Source organism: Calonectris borealis, chromosome 10 (assembly GCF_964195595.1).
Source record: "Calonectris borealis chromosome 10, bCalBor7.hap1.2, whole genome shotgun sequence".
Taxonomy (NCBI): Eukaryota; Metazoa; Chordata; class Aves; order Procellariiformes; family Procellariidae; genus Calonectris; species Calonectris borealis.
The window spans coordinates 20,246,869-20,268,076 of NC_134321.1; the positions used below are offsets into that span (position 1 = coordinate 20,246,869).

The 21,208-nt window shown below is 50.9% G+C and overlaps 1 protein-coding gene across 1 annotated transcript in view; it reads right to left on the minus strand.

Moving 5' to 3' along the window:
* RNF123 (ring finger protein 123) overlaps positions 1–21,208 on the minus strand; it is a 52,038-nt gene that overhangs the window by 19,083 nt on the left and 11,747 nt on the right. The window contains exons 11-31 of the mRNA XM_075159315.1: positions 20,688–20,794; positions 19,751–19,855; positions 19,494–19,619; positions 18,175–18,267; positions 17,907–17,980; positions 17,325–17,442; positions 16,758–16,857; positions 16,169–16,230; positions 16,008–16,079; positions 15,238–15,358; positions 14,300–14,401; positions 12,985–13,091; positions 12,245–12,443; positions 11,480–11,625; positions 11,202–11,285; positions 10,453–10,560; positions 7,476–7,653; positions 6,368–6,442; positions 5,864–5,951; positions 5,510–5,597; positions 5,296–5,380 (exon numbers count right to left, since the gene is read on the minus strand). Of these exons, the coding sequence (XP_075015416.1) occupies positions 5,296–5,380; positions 5,510–5,597; positions 5,864–5,951; positions 6,368–6,442; positions 7,476–7,653; positions 10,453–10,560; positions 11,202–11,285; positions 11,480–11,625; positions 12,245–12,443; positions 12,985–13,091; positions 14,300–14,401; positions 15,238–15,358; positions 16,008–16,079; positions 16,169–16,230; positions 16,758–16,857; positions 17,325–17,442; positions 17,907–17,980; positions 18,175–18,267; positions 19,494–19,619; positions 19,751–19,855; positions 20,688–20,794 (2,238 nt within the window). The remainder of the gene's footprint in view (positions 1–5,295; positions 5,381–5,509; positions 5,598–5,863; positions 5,952–6,367; positions 6,443–7,475; positions 7,654–10,452; positions 10,561–11,201; positions 11,286–11,479; positions 11,626–12,244; positions 12,444–12,984; positions 13,092–14,299; positions 14,402–15,237; positions 15,359–16,007; positions 16,080–16,168; positions 16,231–16,757; positions 16,858–17,324; positions 17,443–17,906; positions 17,981–18,174; positions 18,268–19,493; positions 19,620–19,750; positions 19,856–20,687; positions 20,795–21,208) is intronic.

Genomic DNA, 21,208 nt, shown 5'->3' on the forward strand with positions numbered 1-21,208 from the left:
GGGAAACAATAGTCTGAGCTCCGTTAAAGGGGTTATGAAGGACACCAGCTTGAACAGGGGACAGGTTAGGGCTCTCGTACAACTAAGAGGTGGGTGATGGTAGGAGGACATGCTCAGCAGATCAAGGGGAGGTGTCACCCCTCTGCTTGGCCCTGAAGAGGTCACACCTGAAATACCGTGGCTCTTCTCTCAGAAGGGTGCATAGACTGGTCCCAGGGAGCCCACCCTGCAATCTTGTCTCTAGGGGTTATGCTCAGCTCACAGCCCACTGATTTTTAATCACATTTTCCCTTCACGTTCACCACTCTGCATCTGACGATGCTGAATTCCATCTACGTTTTCTCTCCCAGTCATTCAGAATTGGAAGGTCCTTTTGTAGCGTTAAGTTTTTTGTGTCTTCTTTTCCCCAGCCTCCCCTCAACATGTAAAAAGTACTGTTTATTAAAACTGCTGACATATTAGCCCCCTTCAGTCTTCAAGTACCGAAGCCGTTCTAGGCAAGGAGCACGACTCCTCACAGATGAGCTCTGTGGGTTGTCCTGTTGGTCTGTCGCCAAAGCCTCTTTTACCAACATTTCAAGTCAGGACAGATCTCAAAATGAATCGCTCAGCTGAAGTCTATCTCATTTGAAGGCAGCTTTGGCTTTTTGAAGCTTGTGTTTGTAATAATTTGCTTTATCCTGATTTTTAGCCAATTATTTACTTACGGTCTTTTTCCAATAAGTGGTGTGAATTTGCTCCAAACCTCCAATTCTAGGTCCTTAAATGCTTTCCCTGCTGCTGGCAAAGACTGTGCCAGTCTATAAAAGCATTAAAAAGTGGTGCCTCTTGTCAAACTTCTCCACAGTTATGTAGGGTTTTTTAAGGTTTTAAGCTAACACCAAGAAACAATGGACTTCCTCGGCTTTTGTTGCTCCCAAGAGGATTCTGAATCTAAAGACGCTGCGATCACTGCTACTCTTTGAAAGCAACATAACGAACCAGCCCTGGAATACAGCAAGAGCAGCTTTGTCCCTTGCATGAGTTCCCAGATGAGGTTCTCCATGGGGCAATCATCAGTGGTATCCAGAAATCTAGCTCTGGTGCTGTGTTCATCTTCATTTGCAAGATGTTCACCTTTGCTGAGGCATTTCCACCCGCCTCCTTCACATCTCAGTTCCGACTGCCCTCCTGGGTAACGACACAGCCCTTACGTGTGCCACTTCAGACAGGGACATCATTTCATAGGGAGTCTGTGGATACTCACTGATGTGGTTACTTTCTTGATCCTGGCAATAGTATGTCATTAGTGTTTCTAAAACTTGTAACTCCCTAATACAAAAGCCACTCAGTCTTGGCTTAGCCTTCATTATGACAGATAAAGATCAGTCACTGGAACAGAAACCGGTGGTTTTCCAAGGCCAGAAATTATGACCTCAATACATTTAATGTGGGCAACAGAGCATGGCCCCAAGCAATTATAGATATATCCGATGTTTCCACAACAGAAACTTCCCCACAAAAGTATAAGCAAAATAGTCAGAGGAAAAAAATAAATCTAGGTGAGGGGGAAATAGTGATTAAAAACACAGAGTTCTTTAAGAAGATTATTAGGCAGCCAGAAAGCCCCAGTGCTACAGCAAGCACTTGGGTTAAAAGGTTCACTGAGACCAGGATGAAGCAAAGACATAAGTTAAAATGTAAAAGGCAAAGTGAACATAATCAAGCATAGCCAGCGGTTGATGAAAACAAGGAGAAAAGGGGTAATAGAAGGAGAAGACATAAAAGAAACATCCTCAACTAACCACGCTACATGCAAAGCTTCTTCAACTACAGGAAAAAATTCTAGCAGAATTATTAAAAATAGTAGTAATGGGAGAAAGTCTAACAGTAGCAGAGGCCCATTAATAGATAGAGTTAAAAATTAATAAAGCAGACAAAGTGGAAGCCTTCAATAAGTGCTCCTATTAGATAATTGTAAAGAAGGAGGGTCATGTACTTTCATCACAGGAAGATAATTATGTACTTTATAGTTTGCTAATGACCCAGGAAGATTTATAACAGGGCTATTTGTGAGACTTCTTGGTCAGCAGCCCAAGAGGGGCTCTGGACGCTGCAGCATTTACAGTAGAGCTGGGAGCACAGAGGAGGAAAGCCCAAAATGGACAAGATTCAGAAGCAAAGCGGTTCCACCCAACACTAATCTGAGTTTTCAAAAGGTGAAATGTAAATGTGTCACAGCTGCCACTCAGTGGCTGTGGCTGATGGACTGATGAAACAGCAGTGAAAGGGGTAAGCTGGGGATGCAGCCACCCACGGCACCAGTAACCTGCATCCGTTCAAAGATGTGTTTAGAGAGAACCAAAGGGAACGTTGCAGGGTAAGGCTGAAGGAAAGCAAACTGCATTCAGGGGATGATATCTCAATAAGGTCGAGTGCCAGGCACCAGGACGTCCCAGCACACGCCTGGCACTCGCGCATGCCTCCAGAGCAAAGTGCTGGCGAACAGGCTAATGCACGTTTTGGCTCCGTGACCAGCAGATCAAGGAGGTGTTCTAGTCAGCGTGACACTGGCAACTCTGGGGCTGCTAAAAACATGGAAAGGGTGAACACCGGGGCTCATAGAAAAGCAAAACCCCTTCCCGAATAAGACATAGAGGCTGCACTTTCTTTTCACTATTAAAAGATCAAGAAGTGAGTTACCATGGTACACAAGCACTTTTGAAGAATAAAATGTTGCAACGCACAGAGTTTAACCTGGCAGAGAAAAGCAGAGCAGCAGCAGCGGAAGACAGAAGATGAGGTTAGGTACATTCCCATTAGGAACAAGCGATGGATTTATTTCTGAGGGTGAGGAATCACCATCAGAAGGGCTTGGATAGTTCAACTGCCATCAGCTGATGCTTTTGCCGTTGTCAGACCGAGACAGGATTTCTTCCTGAAAGACCTCTTTAGCTTAGGTGGTTTGCTGGACTTGGGAAGGGGACGTGGGTGAATTCCCTGTCCCATGTTGCACAACAGCTCAGCTAGATAATCTCAAGGTCCCACCCACCTACCCTCCACTGCTTGATGGATGCGTGGGCAGAAGGCCTGGGGCAGAGGAGCCCTGTGCTGCAACCTGAAGCCACCCTGTAGCTCGGTAAAAGCAAGACAGGCTGGGCCTGGCACAGGGCCACCGCTGCTGCTCACCGTGTGCGTGCCGTAACAGCACCCAGCCTTGCCTACAAGCCACGATGAAAGCAAAACAAGTTCCTACGGCAGCCGCCGACCAGATCTGCTCCCACCTCTGAAGAGAGCCCCTGTCTGCTCTCAGTTGCCAAACTGGAGGCAGAGCCCTGCCTGCACGAGAGCTGTTTGGTGCCAGCGGAGCAAGGCCAACTCAGGGAGCAGGCAGGAACACACACGGCCTTTCTGAGCCTCTCCCCCTCCCTGGGCTCACCCAGGCAGCCATCTCGTTGCTCACCCTCGGTGAGCACGGGCAAAAGGCAGCGTAGGAGACCAGGTGGTCTGTGCTCTGCGCGTTTCATGGATATGGCGAGGCAGCGCCAGCCCACCTTTGCCACTTGTGCAGAGTCCTCCAAGGAAGCATCCCCAAAGCAGGACAAGGCTGGAGCACCAGAGAAGAGGCATTTGCCCAAGCTCCCTTCAGACTGGCCTGCAGAAGCAGACCCAGACAAACAGGGATTTCTCTCAGCTCAGCAGTTTGTTCCGTTGTCTCTGCCAATGCTCAAATTGCAAGAAGGTGAAGACTGAGGGGTGGGAAGGTGGGGGGGTCATCTCCTCCTCCTTCCCCGGGCAGCATCACAAGGACAGCTCTGAGTCCCATGATCCTCTTCAATTAAATCAGCATTCATTATTGATTTGGTTGCACCTTAAAATAGCAATCCTAGGAGCAAGTCCCCAGGAGCCAGCCCAGCCCACTCCAGGCTCAGACTGTGCGGAGCCATCCGGAGATGGATGGAGAAGGGCCTCAAAAGCTGAGGAACTTTGCTCCAGCCCCAGAGCTCCCCAGGATGGGGGGAGCTTGGTCACTGCCCCATGGGACTGGTGGCAGCCACTCAGGGGCTTGCTTGTGCGGTAGGAGGGTGAGGGGACAGTGATGAGGTCCCTCCTGCATGTGTACCAGGGCTTCCCCGTCGTCCACCAAGGACGAGAGGGCTGCAGCAGGGCTCCGACCCCAGAGGTAACCCTGAGAAAACAGGTGCAAGAGCGGGTCCGTGATGCAGCCTCAGAGCCTGCCATGTGGGCACCGGTCCCCCTGGCATCTCCCAGGGACGTAACTGAGAAAAGCGATCATTGGGTGAAGCCCTCTGCCTCCCAAAGAAGGGTCTCTCTAGACAGAAGAGGGGAAGGAGGGAGCTCTCTAAAGCTACTTCACCAGACAAGAGAGGGTCACACAACAAACTTACTCTGGAAACTAGCAACAGAGAGATCTCCTGGGCACCATGGGCAGGAGAGAGAAAAAGAACAAGAGTGCCGTTAAAACAGACAGGCAGTTCTCCCCACCGGACGGGGATTAGCACGCACCTCCACATGCTGCCAGCCCATGTCAGGCTGCAGCACCCTCTGTCCCCCGTCCCCGGGCAGCTCTCCAGAAGCAAGGTCTGGCACAAAGCCTTTTGCACAGCAGAGGGGGGTCAGGAATGTATCCGGACAGGCCCAGACCCCGCAACGGTGAAGCTGGGGACGTGTTCTTCAGCTTAAGAAAGGTACCTTCTCCTCCCCACGTCTTTCTCAGCCGCAACAGAGCCAAGAAACCCCTCATTTTGGTGACAGTGCTGAGAACCAAACTGCCATGCCAAAGGCAGGACAGGCTCTGCCAGGCTCCGAGAGAGATGCCTGGTTAAAACACTCCCTGTTTGCAAACTTTTCCAGCGCCCTGCCTCCTCGGGCACCCACTCCCTCTCACAGGGTGGCTGCTGCTTGGCATACTCGCCAATTCTTCCCCACAGCAGCTGCTCGCTGCGGACATCAGAGAGCCTTCTCCCAGGCTTACATTTTGGGGTAAAGCTCTGGTAAGGATGCAGCCCTGGGCCTCTCTGCTCTCCCTTAAAGGGCTGAACCCCTCTTCATGATGGATCTAATCCACCACCCAGCCCGCAAAAGAGTCACCAGGCAGTGCAGAGAGACTGGGGATGTCCAGGAAAGGAAACGCTGGCTGCAAAGGTCAGGCCTGGATATTTGGCCAGGATCCCCCTACTTCAGCAGCCCTCTCACCAGCTGGCCTAGCCCTCAGAGGGACGGCTGCTAGGGAAGAAGCCAGTCCTCCCTCACCCCCCATCATAATCCCGAGAGTCAATCCCCTGCCCCACTCACTCTGCAAGCTGGGGAGGCTTGCATCCTCAGGCTTGGTTTTCAGCAGGTGTGGGAGCCGCGTGTATCTGTACCCAAAGCCACAGCCCTGGTAAAAGAGATAAGGAAAGATCTTAGAGGCTGGAAACCAGTTGGGTTTTGCTGCTACTGGAAAGTGAAATGCTCAGTGTCCAACCAGCCCCAGACGGTGAGAGGGGCAGGGACACAGGACGCTCACCCGCCACAGCCTGACAAGGATCCAGTTGGTCTGTGCCCAGGGTCGCTGCTCATAGGGAGCCAGAAGGTTCTTCATCATGGAGATCCGCCTGCCAGATGAAAGACATAGGTCAGCCACAAAGGGTTTGGGATCACAGGGGATTAAATAGGACCACAGTAGGACCCAAGGAGCTGGGACAGAGCAAAGCCACTGGTATAAGGGTGATAGGAGGCTCCCCAAACCAACTCCAGCACCAAACCAGCTGCAGCTCCTGGACCCTCAGCAGTGCTTGGCAGCCAGCCTGCTCCCCCATTCAGCCTTGCCACCACCCCAGCCCTGCCCCAGCTCCCCGGGAACAGGCAGGGCAGCACTTACTGCTCTTCTGGGATCCTCTCTACAGCACGCAGCGAGTGGGGGTAGCAGACGTAGCTGGCCAACGCCTGCATCAGGGAGTCCCGGATATCTGTGGAGGAATGAGAAGGAGCTAGGCCAGGCACCCAAGGACATGCAGCGTGCCAGGGAGCACCTGAGCACCCAAGGCAAGGAGGGACCGACCCGCACTTACAGAGGTTTGCCATCTCAGCTGACAGGGAGAGCTTGCCTATGTTCAGGCAGCTAAGAAGTAACCCCAGATTTGACATGCAAGTAGTTGGGACATAAGTCCTGCTCTCAAAAGGGTATCCTAGGTCATGTATCTAACCCTGGAATAAGGAGGACACACCAGACAAGTGCAGTGACCAGCCTCTCTTTGTACGTGGAGGCATAAAACACTCAACAGATTCAGCAGATAGATCGCAACAGAAGTCTGGTGAGCCACCAGCAGTGGGACTGGCCAGACCTGCAACATTATCACTCCAAAGCAGAGGAGTGCAGCTTTACCCGTGCCCACAATCCTTGAGTCAGCAAAATGCTTGGCCAGGATGGCAGCAAGGCGCATCAGGGTCTCTTCATAGCCTGCAAAGAGAAGGAGGGAGCAGGGGTCACGCCAACGACCCGATGGACAGCCCTGTGGTCCCAGCATTCCTGTGGACAAGACACGGGCCATGCGATTCATTCCTGCTACAGTTAACTTTGCAGTTTTTTCTAGCTGTCAAAAAACAGTTAGGAAAACACATTCATCTCCAACAGAGCCGCTCGCCTCAGTATGCAGAGTCTAAAACAGTTACTCGGAGAAAGATAAAACCATGCAGCTGAGTCGGACAGCAAGGGAGAGATGCCTAGTGCAGAAGAGCTTGAGCAACACAAATAACACCCTAGATCTACGCAGAAAAGCCATATCCAGCCTGCAGGTCCCGAAGAAATCTGCTACCGCTTAATTCTGCTGCTCCCGGAACAGCAGCCACTTAATGGACATGAACACGTTAGCTATGTCTTTATGGTGGGAACAGAAGCTCTTCTTACCTTCATGGGCTCTGGAAAGCACAGAACAATTTGCTAAGAGCTTGCTGGGATCACTTAGTCAGGAAAAGCACAGAACATGCACAGAGGGAATCCACCTAAACACAGACTCTTGGCATCAAGTGGGTGGTCATCTCCATAGGAATGTATCCAAATCCCAGGGATATTTGAAAGCAATCTCAATTCCTGCACTCACAGCACATTTTCCCCCACCCAGAGACCAGCAGGCAGTGGCACGCATTGCCAGGGCAATCACATCTTCCAGCATCCCAGCCCATTCCTGGTGCCTCCTCGGAAACAAAATCCATAGCTGCCCGTGATTTTGACTATAGCCAACATTATGACAACTTCAGACAAGGCACGGGCTCCCTGATTAAGCTCAGCAACAGTCATGGCTCACCAGCGGGTACCTACTCAAGGAACAGCACTCAGCGCCTGCCCACAGCACACACAATATACTTGTGCAGCACATCACAACCAGGAGAGGACACAGAAGGGATGATGCCCAACTACCACTTCTTTACCGTAAGGATGTGGCTTGCTTTAGACTTTATCAGCCCAGAATTAGCAAGGCCTCCCCATCCCTTACCTGGAAGTTCCTCCATGCTGTTTACAGGGCTGAAGTAGTTCTTGAGTGCGCTGTAGCTGTTCATAGCTACGCTGAGGTAGAACTCCGGCATGAAAGCGAAAAGTGAGCCCGTCCTGTCGCCATGCTCGATGGTGCGGATGCACACTCGCAGCAGCCAATATACATCCTGCATCTTCTCCTGGCCAGAGATAACACAACAATTCCCATTCAGTTTTGTCCAGCTTCTCTTTGGAGAAACGCAACAGTCAGCATCATGCTTAGACCTCAGAAACATCTCCATGTCTAAGACGTTCCTCAGACCACCGCTCTAAGTTCATTAACCAGATCGGTGCCATTCAGTCTTTTAACAGAGCCGCAGAAGTGTTAGGTGGAAGGAACAAGCAGAGATCTCTACAGCAACCTCAAGCTCAGAGCACAACTATCACCAGTTGACATAAGATGGCTTTATCTCACTGAGCCTTGAAACCCTCCAAGAACTCCTCCTTGGTAGGACATATCTGACCACACAGGCCCGATCGCAAAAAAGGCGTGCTAGTTTTTATTCCAAGTACACTGGCTGAAGGAAAGCAGGCACTAGCAAACACAGCATAAATCTGCTGGAAAGAAAGCTCATCCTTTGTAGGAATTAAATGGGAACAGGCTGAAAGCTCATACCAACTCAGATCTTTGCAACAGGCGGCCACAGCCTTTTGGATTCTGTGCCAGCCATTCAACCAGATTTACTGTCCTGAGGGACATTGGCCTCTTGCTTCTCTAAGCAAAACTCAGGGGGTCCTAAATTAAAACCAGGAAATTTAAGGGCATCTACATAACTTTAAGCTATAAAAATCAGCACCAACAAAGCCATAAAAAGAGGAAATATTATTTCATATCCTGCAATGTCAAGAAATAGCATAAGCAATAGCAATTTGCATAAAAATAGATAGAGGAGGGTTCCACTTCTAATTAAAAAAATTAAAATCAGAGGTGGAGAGAAGTGATTTCATTTGCTTAGTGGCTTTTCTAAAGTATGTTGCTACCATCTTTGGGAGATTTACATGGGTTTGTTCTGTAAATTAGACTGAACTAGTGTAAATCAACAAAATTGACCAAAAGACATCTTTATCGTGACACCGACACACATCTCAGCTCAACTGTTTCTTTCAGGATAAAAAGCAATTCTGCAGACAATATTAAGGTAAAGAAAGCTGCATTTGGTTTTATTAGGACTTGATAATCTCAAAAAGTCATTGCCAAGCTAGAAGAAAGCCTACACCAAGAGGATACAAAGAAAGATGTGATTATCCACAGTGTGATGGACAAATACAGTGTCGTAACAAAATAAGCTGAAATGGTCTTCCCACAGGGATGTTTTGAAGACAGGATTATCTGCTTTAAAACTAAGAGTGTTTTTAAGCTGTAGCGCTCCCTTTCGTCTAACGTTGAATCCCTCAGCTCAGAATAAACTAGTGACTAATTCCCCTGAGGAAGAAGCAGCCTCTCCCATGCTCTGACACCTCAGCACAGACCAGGACTTCACCTCTAGACAGAACCAGTCCCTTTCTCTCCATCAGCATCAGCAGTGCCCGCAACACTCATACAGATGTGTCCCTCCGTTGCACACAAGTCCCAGGGACACAGGAGCCTGCTGGGTGGATGTCTCCATTGGGAAACCGCAGGCACCTGTGACAGCTGTGAGATGGAGCCCTGAAGGCACAGGCAGTATGGACAAGCTTCTCCGTGCAGCCACACTCCTCCTCAGAGCAAGCTCACTCGGCTCCTGAGGCACATTTCACAGCCCGAGCCAGCTAGTGACCTGCTCTCCCTGCCGGCCAAGCAGACCAAGGCAGGAGCACAAGCAGGGAAGGCTGTAACCTTCACTCCCAGATGCTGCTGATTCATCCAGAAAGGTGACACCGCACTCCTGACGGGAGGCGGGTACCTGCGTTTAATATGACAATAGATCATCTGGAGACACGAATAGTGTTTCTGCATGGGCCATCGCAGCGATCCCTGCAACGCACACTGCTAATGCCCCTCAGCCTTTCAAGAGCAGTCCAGGAAGAAAGGTTTATTTTCTGGCAAGCATGGGCTATGCTAATGCAGCTGGAGAGCTTCTGCAGCGCAGCACTTTGCCTTGCAGTCCTGCTCTGGGAGCGAAGGAGGGGACGAGCAAAGAGCGCGTGAGTCAGGATCAGCCACTGCAGCTCTGCCAGACATGTTCATAGGAACTACCACTCTTCCCCTCCCCGTTTACACCCTGGGACACATGCAGAGACCCTGCTGCCTCTGCATGTTCAGGGAAACGCGTCTTCTTCCCCAGCACAAAAAAGCTACAAACACAGATGGGGCATGGCAATGTGCAAGGGACGACAGGAAGAGGAGATCTGCAGAGCGTAAAAGCACAAACTGCTCATGAGAAAACAGACCAGAGACTTTATCGTGGAAAATGGTGAATGCAGGGAAGAAGGGACAACCTGTGCAAACAGTCACTGCGTTACTAAATGCAGAATGCACTCTATGTGGGAACCAAGTGAAGAAGGGGAGAACACCTGAACGAAAAACCCTAGGCTTGGATCCTGCAGATTTCAGGAAAAGCAGCACTAGTGAGACCGCCCTGTGACGCACAGCACAGCTCAGGGAAATGGTTCACAGTAGCCTCCATCCTCTAAACATGCCCTGAGAACTGAATCTCCCTTCGACCTGCACCCTTCTGTCCGCAGGGCAGAGAGGCCTGATGCCCCGAGGGAAAGCTTACAGCACCACACACAGCTCAGAACAGACTGACAAACACTATAGGACCAAGCCTGGGACAGGATGGGGTCCAGGCCTAGGAAGGTGTCTCTGATGCAAAAGAAGGGAAAAAGAAGCCCCACAGATCATCGGCATTGCTCCAACACCAGGGAAAATGACATTTGTGACATGTGAGCCGAGCAGCACAAATACAGAGGCACACTTGCTCAGTCTCCTCTGAGTGCTCCGTTATGCTCCTGCCCACCTTTGAATAAATGGTGACATTTATCCAGGCGAGGCGTCGGCTTAGGTGGTTGAGCTTCTCGGAGAAGACCTTTTGGCTCTTCAGCAGTTCCTCATGGATGTCTCTCCTCTGAAAAGAGCGCAGAGATGTAAGGGCAGATGTAATTCCCATTTACAGCATCCTTTTTCAGAGAGGGACAAACAATGCAAAAGCAAATACCACCCTGGGGCTAGCTAGGGAGTACTGGCAGGAGGGAAAGGGGTCAGCAGCCTTTCTGTGGCGGGAGTGGGAAGCAGTGCTATAAAGAGCACTTATCGCTCTCAGCTGCAGCCCACAAGGCCTGATGCAGATGCTGGTCCAGTGTGGGCAGCAGCTTAGAGTCAGCTGCTGTCAGGGATACTTTTTTAATGCATCATCAGATACAGTCAGTCTCTAGCAGCTGGAATAGGACAGATGTGGCCCAAGTCCCGCACTAGAGGGTCCCGACCCCAGGAGACCGGCTCCAAGGTGTCTGCAGCACATGGAGGTTTGCAAGCTGCTACGGCTTGTCCAGGAGAAGCTGAAGTGGTTGCTTCAGTCCCTCTGTTCCTTGAGGCAGTGGTACAATGGGTTGGCACAGTATGAAATGTGGCTGCCAGCTCCAGGCATGGGTTACTACCCCATCCAAGACACTGGCCGCTCCAAGGCTGGAAATCACCCACTGTGCTTCATCCTTTTTGCCAGATACGGAGGCTCTAAGAGAGAAGGAAGCTGGGAGTCCAGACACTTACCCTCTTTGGGCAGCGGCTGATTTTTTCCTCTGTGTCTTTCAGTGCCATGGCGTATTCATTCACATCATCTGACACACCAACCATCTGAAAAACAAGCAGAATCCAACAATAAGTGAGGGTATTTTTTTCCCTAGACACATAAGCATGCAACCAGATCCCCCATGGGGGTTAGGAGGAGAAGGAAAGGGCATACACAGTCACTAAATAACCAGAAAACAGTCAGTGTAGAAGCATGGAGGTTGAGGAAATGGGATTCCTGCATAGCACATGCCGCTTACCTTCCCAAGCTGCTGGTGGACACTGAGGTTGTACATCATCACTATCCCATCCAGGACTTCCAGGAGGGAGTTCTCTGTGATGGGCTGGTCTGGCTCCTCTGGGGGTCTGCCCAGTAAGAGACCCTCATTTCCATGGCTGCCTTCAACTGCAAATGCAACCCCAAGACAGAAGAGAAGTTCTCAGCAAGGCATTTGGGCACCTCAGCTTCTGCCTGCCCCTCTCTGAAGCCAAAGCCCTGCTGTGCTTCCGTAACACAGTGCTCCTTCCCAGCCCATGTGATTCGCTAGGTACGCTAACACACCATTCCCATCCCACTGCCTGCACCAGGCTGACCTGCCAGATCTGTTCAAACAGACCCAGGCCATGCAAGTCCCACCTCCTCGAGCCCTGTACGTGCTTCAGAGGCCTGCCTGGCCTGCCCCAGCAGCAACGGTGCTGCTACTGCACACCTCATCCTCCAGCTGGTCTGCGTCCAGAGCAAGCATGGCTACAGCTGCCTTTGAACTACCTCCCTGCAAAGTCTCACTGCACTTGCAGGAACCAAGGCAGCGTCTTCGTACAAGCAGAGAGTGACAGCATCACCAGTGTCATGTTCAGGATGGCAAAGTGGTTAACTGTGGACTTGTGGGTGTTGGCATGTCCTGAGAATGGGAAGGAGCAATGCTGGCAGTAGATTGCTTTCCTCTTGAGAGTACTGGGAGCTGGAAGACACCGTTCTCCCAGGGACCTCCTGGGCCACGCTAACACCCAGCAGAAGTACTCACTGTCCTCCTCTGTCCGCTGCTCCACGCTTAGCGTGCGCACTTTGATCTTCTCTAGGGTGCCAAGAGGCCGACGCGGGTTCATAAGGCTGACGGCAGCTGTGCTGAGGAAGCGGTTGGCACGGCCCAGGGTGGGGGAGCTGAGCCAGCCAGGTCTAGCGAGAGCTCCACCAATGGCCAGGGCAGCAGAGGGACGCTGAGACTGAAAAGAAATTAAGGAAGAAACAGTTCTAGCTGTTCGGCTGCCGGCTATTCCTCCCTTGTCCCTGCAAGGATGTTAGTATAGATGCACAGTGGCCGCTGGAAGGTGAGCAGATACCCTGCCTATCATGGCTGGGCCAGCAGTACCAGGTTAGCAAATGGATATTCCTTCCTCTAAGGGCCCATGCCAGGTACAAGCAGCAGGTCTGCACAGCAAGAAGCTGCTCTGTCTGCAGTTGCCATGCACCCTTTCAAATGCAAGCACCAAGAGCTGCCACGGAGGGGAGGGGGCATATTCAGGTGGGTGGGTAGTGAGAGAGCAGAGCAAAGAAAGTTTTGCTGCTGAGACTTGGTGCATCCAGGACCTTACTGATCTCCAGTGACCCTCATGCAAGTGCAGCTGTTTATCTGACCGCCCATGGGCTGGTTACAGTCCTGGCCCAGACACTGCCTTCCTCTAAAGCAAAGCTTTTCTAGCCAGAGGCTGAGCTTGCTGCCCTGGCATCAGGGCCCCCGCAGGTGAATAACAGTACATGACTCACCTGTGCCGCCGACGTTGCCGATTCCTCATCTTCATCGAGATCGTCCATAGTCACTGCCTGCAGCTCCGCAGGGTCGATCAGGACATTGGCTTTTGCAGCCAGGTCATCTGCACAGAGCACACCAAAGCAGCTGTGAACGCAGGAGTCACCCTTCGCTTCCCAAGAGGCAGCCCTAGGCTCATCCTCTTTCCTGCTTCTTGGCAGTAGAGAAGCAGCCAGTGAAGTTGGATGCTGCATCAGAACAAGCTCACCTTCTCCCCAGCTTCCTTACGTGGAATAGGTCTGCTGTTGCTAACACAGCAGAGACCAAGCAGCGATGGGTGCTGCTCACCCAGGACCCATTTCTGTTCCTGGTCCTACCAGCAACAAATAGAATAACCGAGGAACCAGGAGACAACCAGCGGGGCCAAACTGGACTAGCGTAGGGAAGGAAACTCAGGAACTGAGACCATTTTTTAAGCATCCCACTCTTCAATGCTGTCCCATGATATGTCCTCAAGTAACGAGGACTGAGACTCAGACCAGAAACCACTCTCAGCCCAGAGGAAGGCTGTGCTGACGGCTATGCTGTACAAAGCCTGAACAACGTGTCCTCTAGTCCATAGCCCTGTCTTTAAAGCTGGCTAGGAAGACCTTGGTAAGAGACCAGAGGAGATTACATGGTTCTCAAATTAAGTAATCTAATTTTGACAGGCAGGGATCAACCTGAGACAGGGAAAATTGTCCTAATCTTGCAAACACACTGGGGAAGGAGAAGAGAGATCTGAGCCAAAGGCAAGTGCCACATTAGCCAGAAACCAGAGACAAACCAAGTCCAACTGAACGGCAAGGGGTTTCTAACCCTTCCAAAAGGGAGACTTTGAACGTCTAGTGCCAGTGTAGTGTTCTGTGTACAAACACACAGCTGCAGCACATATGCAGGGCTGCTATTGCTTGCCCAGAGTGGTACAGCAAGTAAATCCTGGACATCCTTCCCACCCAGCAAAGCCAGGCTGATGGTCAGCGCTTTGATGGCTCCCAGCCCTCGGCTGTGGTGCAGCAAAAGCACCACACCAGAGGGTATTCCCAGACTACCCCTTCCCTCCACCAGCCACAGGCCCCATTCAGGGATATAAACAATAAACTGTTAAGTTAAAGGATGCTCCACCCAAGAGGGATGGTGTCTTCTTCAGCGTAACTTGCATCTCATTAAAATTCAAGTCTCCTCTCCTTAAATTTAATCACAATTTATTACCCACGGCTCCCTCCCTGGGATGTCTCTTGGGTGAACTCCAGCCAGGACCTGGATGCAGGTATTGGAAATAAGAGCACTTACCTTTCAGAGTTTTCTTAAGATGAGACAGGAGACCTCCAAGTCGCTGAAGGTCAAAATAATCCACCTTCCCGTTATAGAAGAGTTGAGGAGGGACATATGCCTCTAAAGCAGAGAAGGAGATTTGTTTCTTCCACGAGTCCCATGCATAGGACCCACCCAGACATGTAAGCCCTCCTAAGACAGACCCCAGGGCCCAGCCTGGACTAACATTTAGTGACAGCTTTTGTTGTCATAAAAGCACAAGCCATTAAGGCAGATTGTGATTTCCACAATGAAGCAAGCATTAGATCCACACGGGAACAGGAGCAACCGACGGCTGTCCACAACAAGCCTCCCAGCACTTCCTCCCTCCCAGCCACAGTCACTGGGGGAAACTGGATCATCAGAAAACTCATCAGCTCCCCACCTGGCTACTCCAGCTCTGTCACTTAGTCCCACAAGGATCATAAGGCACTTATTGAGTCTAGAGAAAGGGTCAGCCTAAAGTAAGAAAAAGGAATGCCAAGCAGATCGAGGTAGAACAGGCAAGGTGGGGTTTGAGGGTGGGGAAGCAACTGGCACTGACTTGGTTTCTGCTTAATCCCACAGTCTGGGAACCACAAAACCAGACAAATATCTTCCCCTAAACTTTGACTATGGGATGACTGAGCTGCCCTCCTACAGACCCATACTCAATATTGGACTCTGCTCCAGAGCATACAGGGGAAACTAGCAAATAGTACAGGTGTCCCTTTGCAAGTCTCAGGTCTGGATGTTAACTGGAATAGATCTGCACACAGGAATTTCCCAGGGTGACTGCGAGCTACAGACACAGGGTGACAGAAGGCTCAAGCACCCATGAAAACCACAAAATTTCCAGCATCCTGGAGAGCACCGTCAAGAGGCAAACCTTGTCCTAATCACAGAAATGTCCCCTAAGCTTCTCCTCCAGGCCTTACCTTCACTGCTCAGTGCAGCAGGGGTCTTCACCTTGTGGCCATCCCAGAAGAAACGCAGGGCAGCGATAAGCCGGTGCAGGAAGCACACCATGTACTCTGGCGGGCACAATACAGTCAAGTTCTAGGGCAAGAATGAGAGTTCAACCATCAGGGCAGGTGTGAAAGTGCATCTTTGTCCCAGTGGCCACATGGGGCAGGCAGAAACTTTGTATTCTCAGCCTTGCTACTATGTCTAGCTTCCAGCCCTGATGGTAGGCAGCGGTTTCCACCTCCAGAAAGTCCTGGGCACTGAAACAAGCTGGTCTGACAGAGCAGGATGAATACCACATGCTCCACCATGAAATATGGGGCTGATCATGAACACAGAGACGCAGGTGAAGAAAGGGTTTCCTGCAACAGTGGACGCCTACCTCCCAAAGCTGCAGGCCAACAGCCTGATCCAGGGCCAGAACAGTCCCCACCTAAGCAGTGAAGAGGATGCCAAAGCCAGGCAGAGCACTCCACAGCCGTGCTCCCCGGGAGGTTTTAGGAGAACGTTCAGCTCCCACCCAAGGCTGTTCCCAAGGACCACTTTCCCATAAATCACTGCATAGGACTTGGATAAGCTGCCTGGTTTTTAGCCTTAGATCTTCTCCCCACTCCCTGCTGTATCTAGACCTCAGTTGATCAACTGCTGGAAGCAGCCCAGCCAAAAGGGCAGAGCTCCCAGCCTCAAGGTGCCAGAGAGCTCTCAGGGTGAGGCTTGCAGGGAGGCTGGCCCTCTGACTTACCCCTCTGTTGCTAGCGTTCTCCTGAAGAAACTTGCGGAATTTGTTTAGGAAGATGTATCTGGAGGCTTCCCCCTGAGAGGAGGAAAAGCAGGTGGTAAACCTATACCTTACCAGTCCTGTGCTGTGGAGATACTGTAGCAAAAGATCCACAGAGCACTTACCCCTCCTCTGTCCTTGTTGTTCAACAGCAGCTTCAGAATCTGAACCTGGAGACCTTCCACCACTAAAATGGGGACACGTCTGCCATCAGAAAACAAGCACTGGAGAGCACCTACCCATATTAACCCCAACTGTGTACCCTGTCCCCAGGAGAAAGGCTACCTCCTCAGCAGAGGGGGCCCAGGAAGAACCGGTGCCAGCAGAATGCTAATCCCATCACTGTGAGAATTTTCTCCTCCGCCACCTAGCAATAAATTCATCCACAGCTGATAAACAATGCCCGTCAAGGGGAATTTCGGTTTGCTCATGTCCCATGGTGGGACGCTACAGGTCTGTGCAGCGGGGTCCCAGCACTCACACCCCTCCACCAAACAACGGCATGGCTGGCCCCCGCCTCTGCAGCACAGCATGTCCTGGCAGAAACACAGCCGGACTTCAGGTCGTGAAGGGGATTTGGAAACAGCTCAAGTCCTGGCAGAAACACAGCCGGACTTCAGGTCGTGAAGGGGATTTGGAAACAGCTCAAGGGTCGGTTCCCCTGGCTGCACAAAAGGTACGTGATCGTCGCAATTTCCCTCCTTACTCACAGACCTTCAATGCGTTTCTTGAGCCGCTGGCAGCCTCTCTCATATGCCCGCCGCCTCAGCCTCTCCTCAGCACCCTCCTCCTTCACCTCCTTACTCTCCTTGCCCTGGTTGGGGGACAGACACTGATTAGTAGGAGATCACTGCACGGGGAAAATGTCTTGCCAAAGGGAGAGCAGAAACTCACTGAAACAACGTGCCAGTATGTGACTGCAGCTGGCAGCACACCTAAACAGGCCTTCCCTGGCTTTGTAATGATGAGGGCAGGAGATCTTTTGAGGACACGCAAGTCAACCTGTAATTCCTTAGATGCTGTGAAGTTCCCTTCCAAATCTGTTGCTATAGAAAACTGTCCCCCTCCCCTGCCCTGAGCAACACACCCCAAACGCCCCCTCTAAGGGGACAATAAAGATGACAGGGCAATGGAGAGGCCACAGCTCTCACACAGCTCTGCAGGGTCCACCAGTGCTAGCGCAGCTGGAAACATGGGCCATCCAGTTTCCTCAGCCAGAAAATGATGGGCACAGCAGGCCACAAAATTTCTTGTCTCCTTAGTGGACGTGCCCTTACTCACCTCCTTGGTGAAGCGGTTTGGCCACCACGTGGTGGGAATGAGCTCCTGCAAACCAGCCTCCTCCACACGCAGCGGGCTCTTAATGTAGAAGAACACAACCGAACGGAGCACATCGAAGCTGCGGCCACGTTAAAGCAAGCACAGAAGCTATGTCGGGAGAAGGTACAGGGCATGTTTCCAGAGCTGTAGCGAGAGACCCCCTTCCAAACAACCACTCAAAGCTCTGCAGGATCCAGAGCCCCCTTCTCGTGGGGGAATTATCACAGCAGCTGCCCAAATGCTAGCATGGCAGCTGGACTGCTCTGAAAGTGTTTTTGCTCTGGGGACATTAGAGAGGTCAGTCAGGTAGCAATGAAGTCCCCTGTGTTAGTAGGATGTGAACTACACGACACTGCTCCCCCTCCTCAAAGCAGGACTTTGCAGACAATGGTGTCAGGCAGACAGAAGAGACCTGAGAAATTAGAAATGCCCTCTCAAAGACAGGGTGGCTTCTGCCTCCCAGGACCTGTAGATCCTTGAAGTCTCCTCGGCTGCATTATTGAGGGCAGGGAGAACCGAGACTAGAGGAGGCATAAAGGATACAGAACATTGCTGAGTAGGTATTTCCTGGATTTCTCATGCTTCAAGACTGCAATGGTGAGCCGGAGGTAGTGAATCTAAGGAAACAGAAGGAGCAAAAGTGACTCCATCTACAGAAGAGGACACGACTCTCCAACAGGTACAATGTGACAGAACTATCATCTCTGGATCAAACCACCACAAAATCCAAAACATCGTGTACCTTTGGACAAGGTGACATAACAGAAGCTGGCTAGTCACAGATTCCTGGGGATTCAGAAGTGCAACTCACTTGTAATCCCAGGTCTGGGATGATGGGGGAGAACCTGTAAGCCCGCAGCAGGGACATCAGTAGCTGCTTGAGGCACTCGTGCACTTCATACTCCTGAGAAAATAAGAAACATGTTGAACAGCAACAGCATGGAGTTGGGAACAGCTATAGTTCCCAGAGTGTGACCTTGGGAGGAAGCATTCACTTCTGAACTGAAAAAGCAGGTGCTCTGAGCCCGGTGTTTGTCTATCTGACTCCTCAGGAGAGTGTCCAAGCAGAAGTTGGTGCCATCGCTTTGCTACAGGGAAACAAATTTCTGCACTAGTAAAACTAAAACCAACCCAAAAGTCATCTACAAAAAGCCAAAGTCCCAGATCCTATTTAGTTGGCCTGAGTCACCCATCCTCGTATCCCCTGAACCTATCCAACACAGTGTTGGCAGAACTAACCCAGAAAGAAGAGAAGTTACTCTTGTGTAAATGTGATGATGGAAGAGCTGTCTTTTTGAGTCCAACTCATAGCCAAGCAGGAGGGTGAGAGCCAACTCTTCCACAAACACAGCAGCCCTAGCAGGCTGTTCAGCTTCAATTCTAAGATGATGGGCCTGAGGGGGTCATGACATTTTTCAATTAAACTTTTCATGACAGCTGGCTGGGCCAGTGCCCATATCTGTTAACTGTTACCCCAAAGGACAGACATGCTGTCTCCAAGCAGATCCCTGGCAGTGATTGGATTGTAACCACCCCAACACTCCGGCAGCAGCAGCTTCCCAGTGGCTAGCAAAGGCTGCCTCAAACAAGCAGGAAGGAGTGACCTCATCCAGCTTGGACAGAAAGGGGCATGGAAGTTGAAGGAGGTTTTTCCCCAGCTGTGCTGGAGGTGGTGAGAGTGCAGTGCCCACTTCCACCCCAGTCCTGCAAGCTCTGATCTATCTCTTGGGGCACATTGTGGCATTTAAGACCTCCACAGTCACATAACCTTTAACAACATCCAAGAGACCAACTAATTTCTTATTGATAAATTTGATGTTCCCAGAAGCAGGAAGTTATTCAACATCACCAGTTCCTTTGGTGGTAGGAGAAGCTTAGAAATGCCTTGTTAGCTCATTGCCAGTGTCACCATTACCAATTACTCTGCATTCAACCCTCATTCCCTGGGTGTGAAGCAGCAGCCAGATGAGCTAGGTGAGAGGGTGGTCTACCACAAAAAAAGGGATCTTGTCACCAGGAAGGGAAAGAAGCTGATCACTATTGGCATTTTCTAGGGAAGGCTCCTGTCCTCAGCACCTCCCGGGGTCTCCCTGTGATCCCTGAGGAGGAACCAGCACCCTAGCAACTCACCTCCATAAGAAGCCACATGAGATCCAGCAGCTGCTGAATAAGGGGATGGGCCTCCACTGCCCCTCCTCGCTCAAGAATGCTCAACAGGAAGGTCATGAGCACATCTTCGACCAGGTACACCTTGCACTGCAGACAGAGAGCCAGGTCAACAGATCTCCAAGGCACAGTCACTCCCCAGCGAAAGCTGAGGTTTACCTCCCCTTGCAAGCACAATAACAGGCACCTACAGAAGCTTGCAATGGGCAGGCAAAACTCACCATAAGAGGGGAGAAATAATTGAAGATGTGGGCTAATGTAATCAACACTGTGGGTTCTCCCTGCAGTTGCCACATGGACGTGTCCTTCTCCACCAGCTTCCCCTCCTGCAATGACAAACCCAGAAAAACACACAGCTTAGATCCAGCCCAATCCACCCATACACCAATGACTGAATGAACCGGAGGCCTGGAGCAGCCACTGTTTGCTGTCCCATGCCTGATTGCAGTAAAAACCTTGAACATGGGAATTTAGGATGGCAAAGCAGCCAGGCCCGTGCCTCTGGAGAGCTCTGGTGCAGTCCAGATGTCGCTTACTATCAGCCACGTGCACGTCCCTTGACATGGGGGTTTTTCCAAAAGGGTTCAAATGTACATGATAACCTGTAAATGGGAATCCCTACAGAGGAGGCCAACTAGTAAAGCAAGCCTCCATTCAAGCCAAGACCATAGCAGATGGCATTCCCTATGCTTCGGGCATAAACAGATCATCTCTCACCCGAGCAGAAAAAAATGGCTTCGAGCGAACAGTGCCACAGCCAAAACGGTTCTCAAAGCAGACCTGACAGAATTTCACCACATCACCGCACCAGGACATCAGTAAAAAGTTTAGGATATGAACAAGCTTCTTTCAAGGCTGCAAAATCAAATCCAGCAGTTCTGACCCTGGCAAACATCACCTCTTGCATGCTGGGAATGAAACTTCATAGGACTGAGAACAACAAAGCCCAGTATGATTTAAATTAAGTCCTGGAACTATCAGGAATCCTATTTTGCAAGCCGAAGAGCTCCAGGAACATGCACGCCCCATGCAAAAGCACGCAAGCATTTAGACTCTCAGGTGTATGGAAACATCTGAGCTGCCAGCATGTGCCGAGAAGTGCAGAACCACATTTCCCAGCATGGTGCCCCACAGATCCACCCAGTGACGTTAGCCTACCGTCACATCTATTCCGACATGGATTACATTCTTCAAGTAGCCTAACAGCTTGCGAGCCTTCGCTAGGTCTGCAACAGGAGGATCTTGCAAGGGGCGGTAACCTTCCACTGGATAAGTAGGCAAGTGTTAAGGTAAAATGCAATCTGATCCTTTCAGGACTTCTTTTGTTTGTGCAAGGAAAAGACCGTGTCTCTATTTTACTTTATACCCACGCATGTCTCAGTCACAGTTCAAACCACAGTGCCTTCTAAACGGATGATAAGCCATAAGCTCTTATTCCCACTTCCTCAATATTGCAAGCAGCAAGTATTTCACACCACACTTCTGCTCTCATCAGAAAGACCGACAGGAGCCTCCACAGCTATCAACAGGCACACCCAGGACTGCTCTGACAGGAGCTGCAGGTCTCAGCATTTGCACAGGAAGGCAGCAGGCAACGCTAACACCACGTCAGAGGTCCCATATGGCTGGGAGGTAGAAGAGACCAGTGGCCAAGAGGCTCAGCAGCACAGCAGCATTAG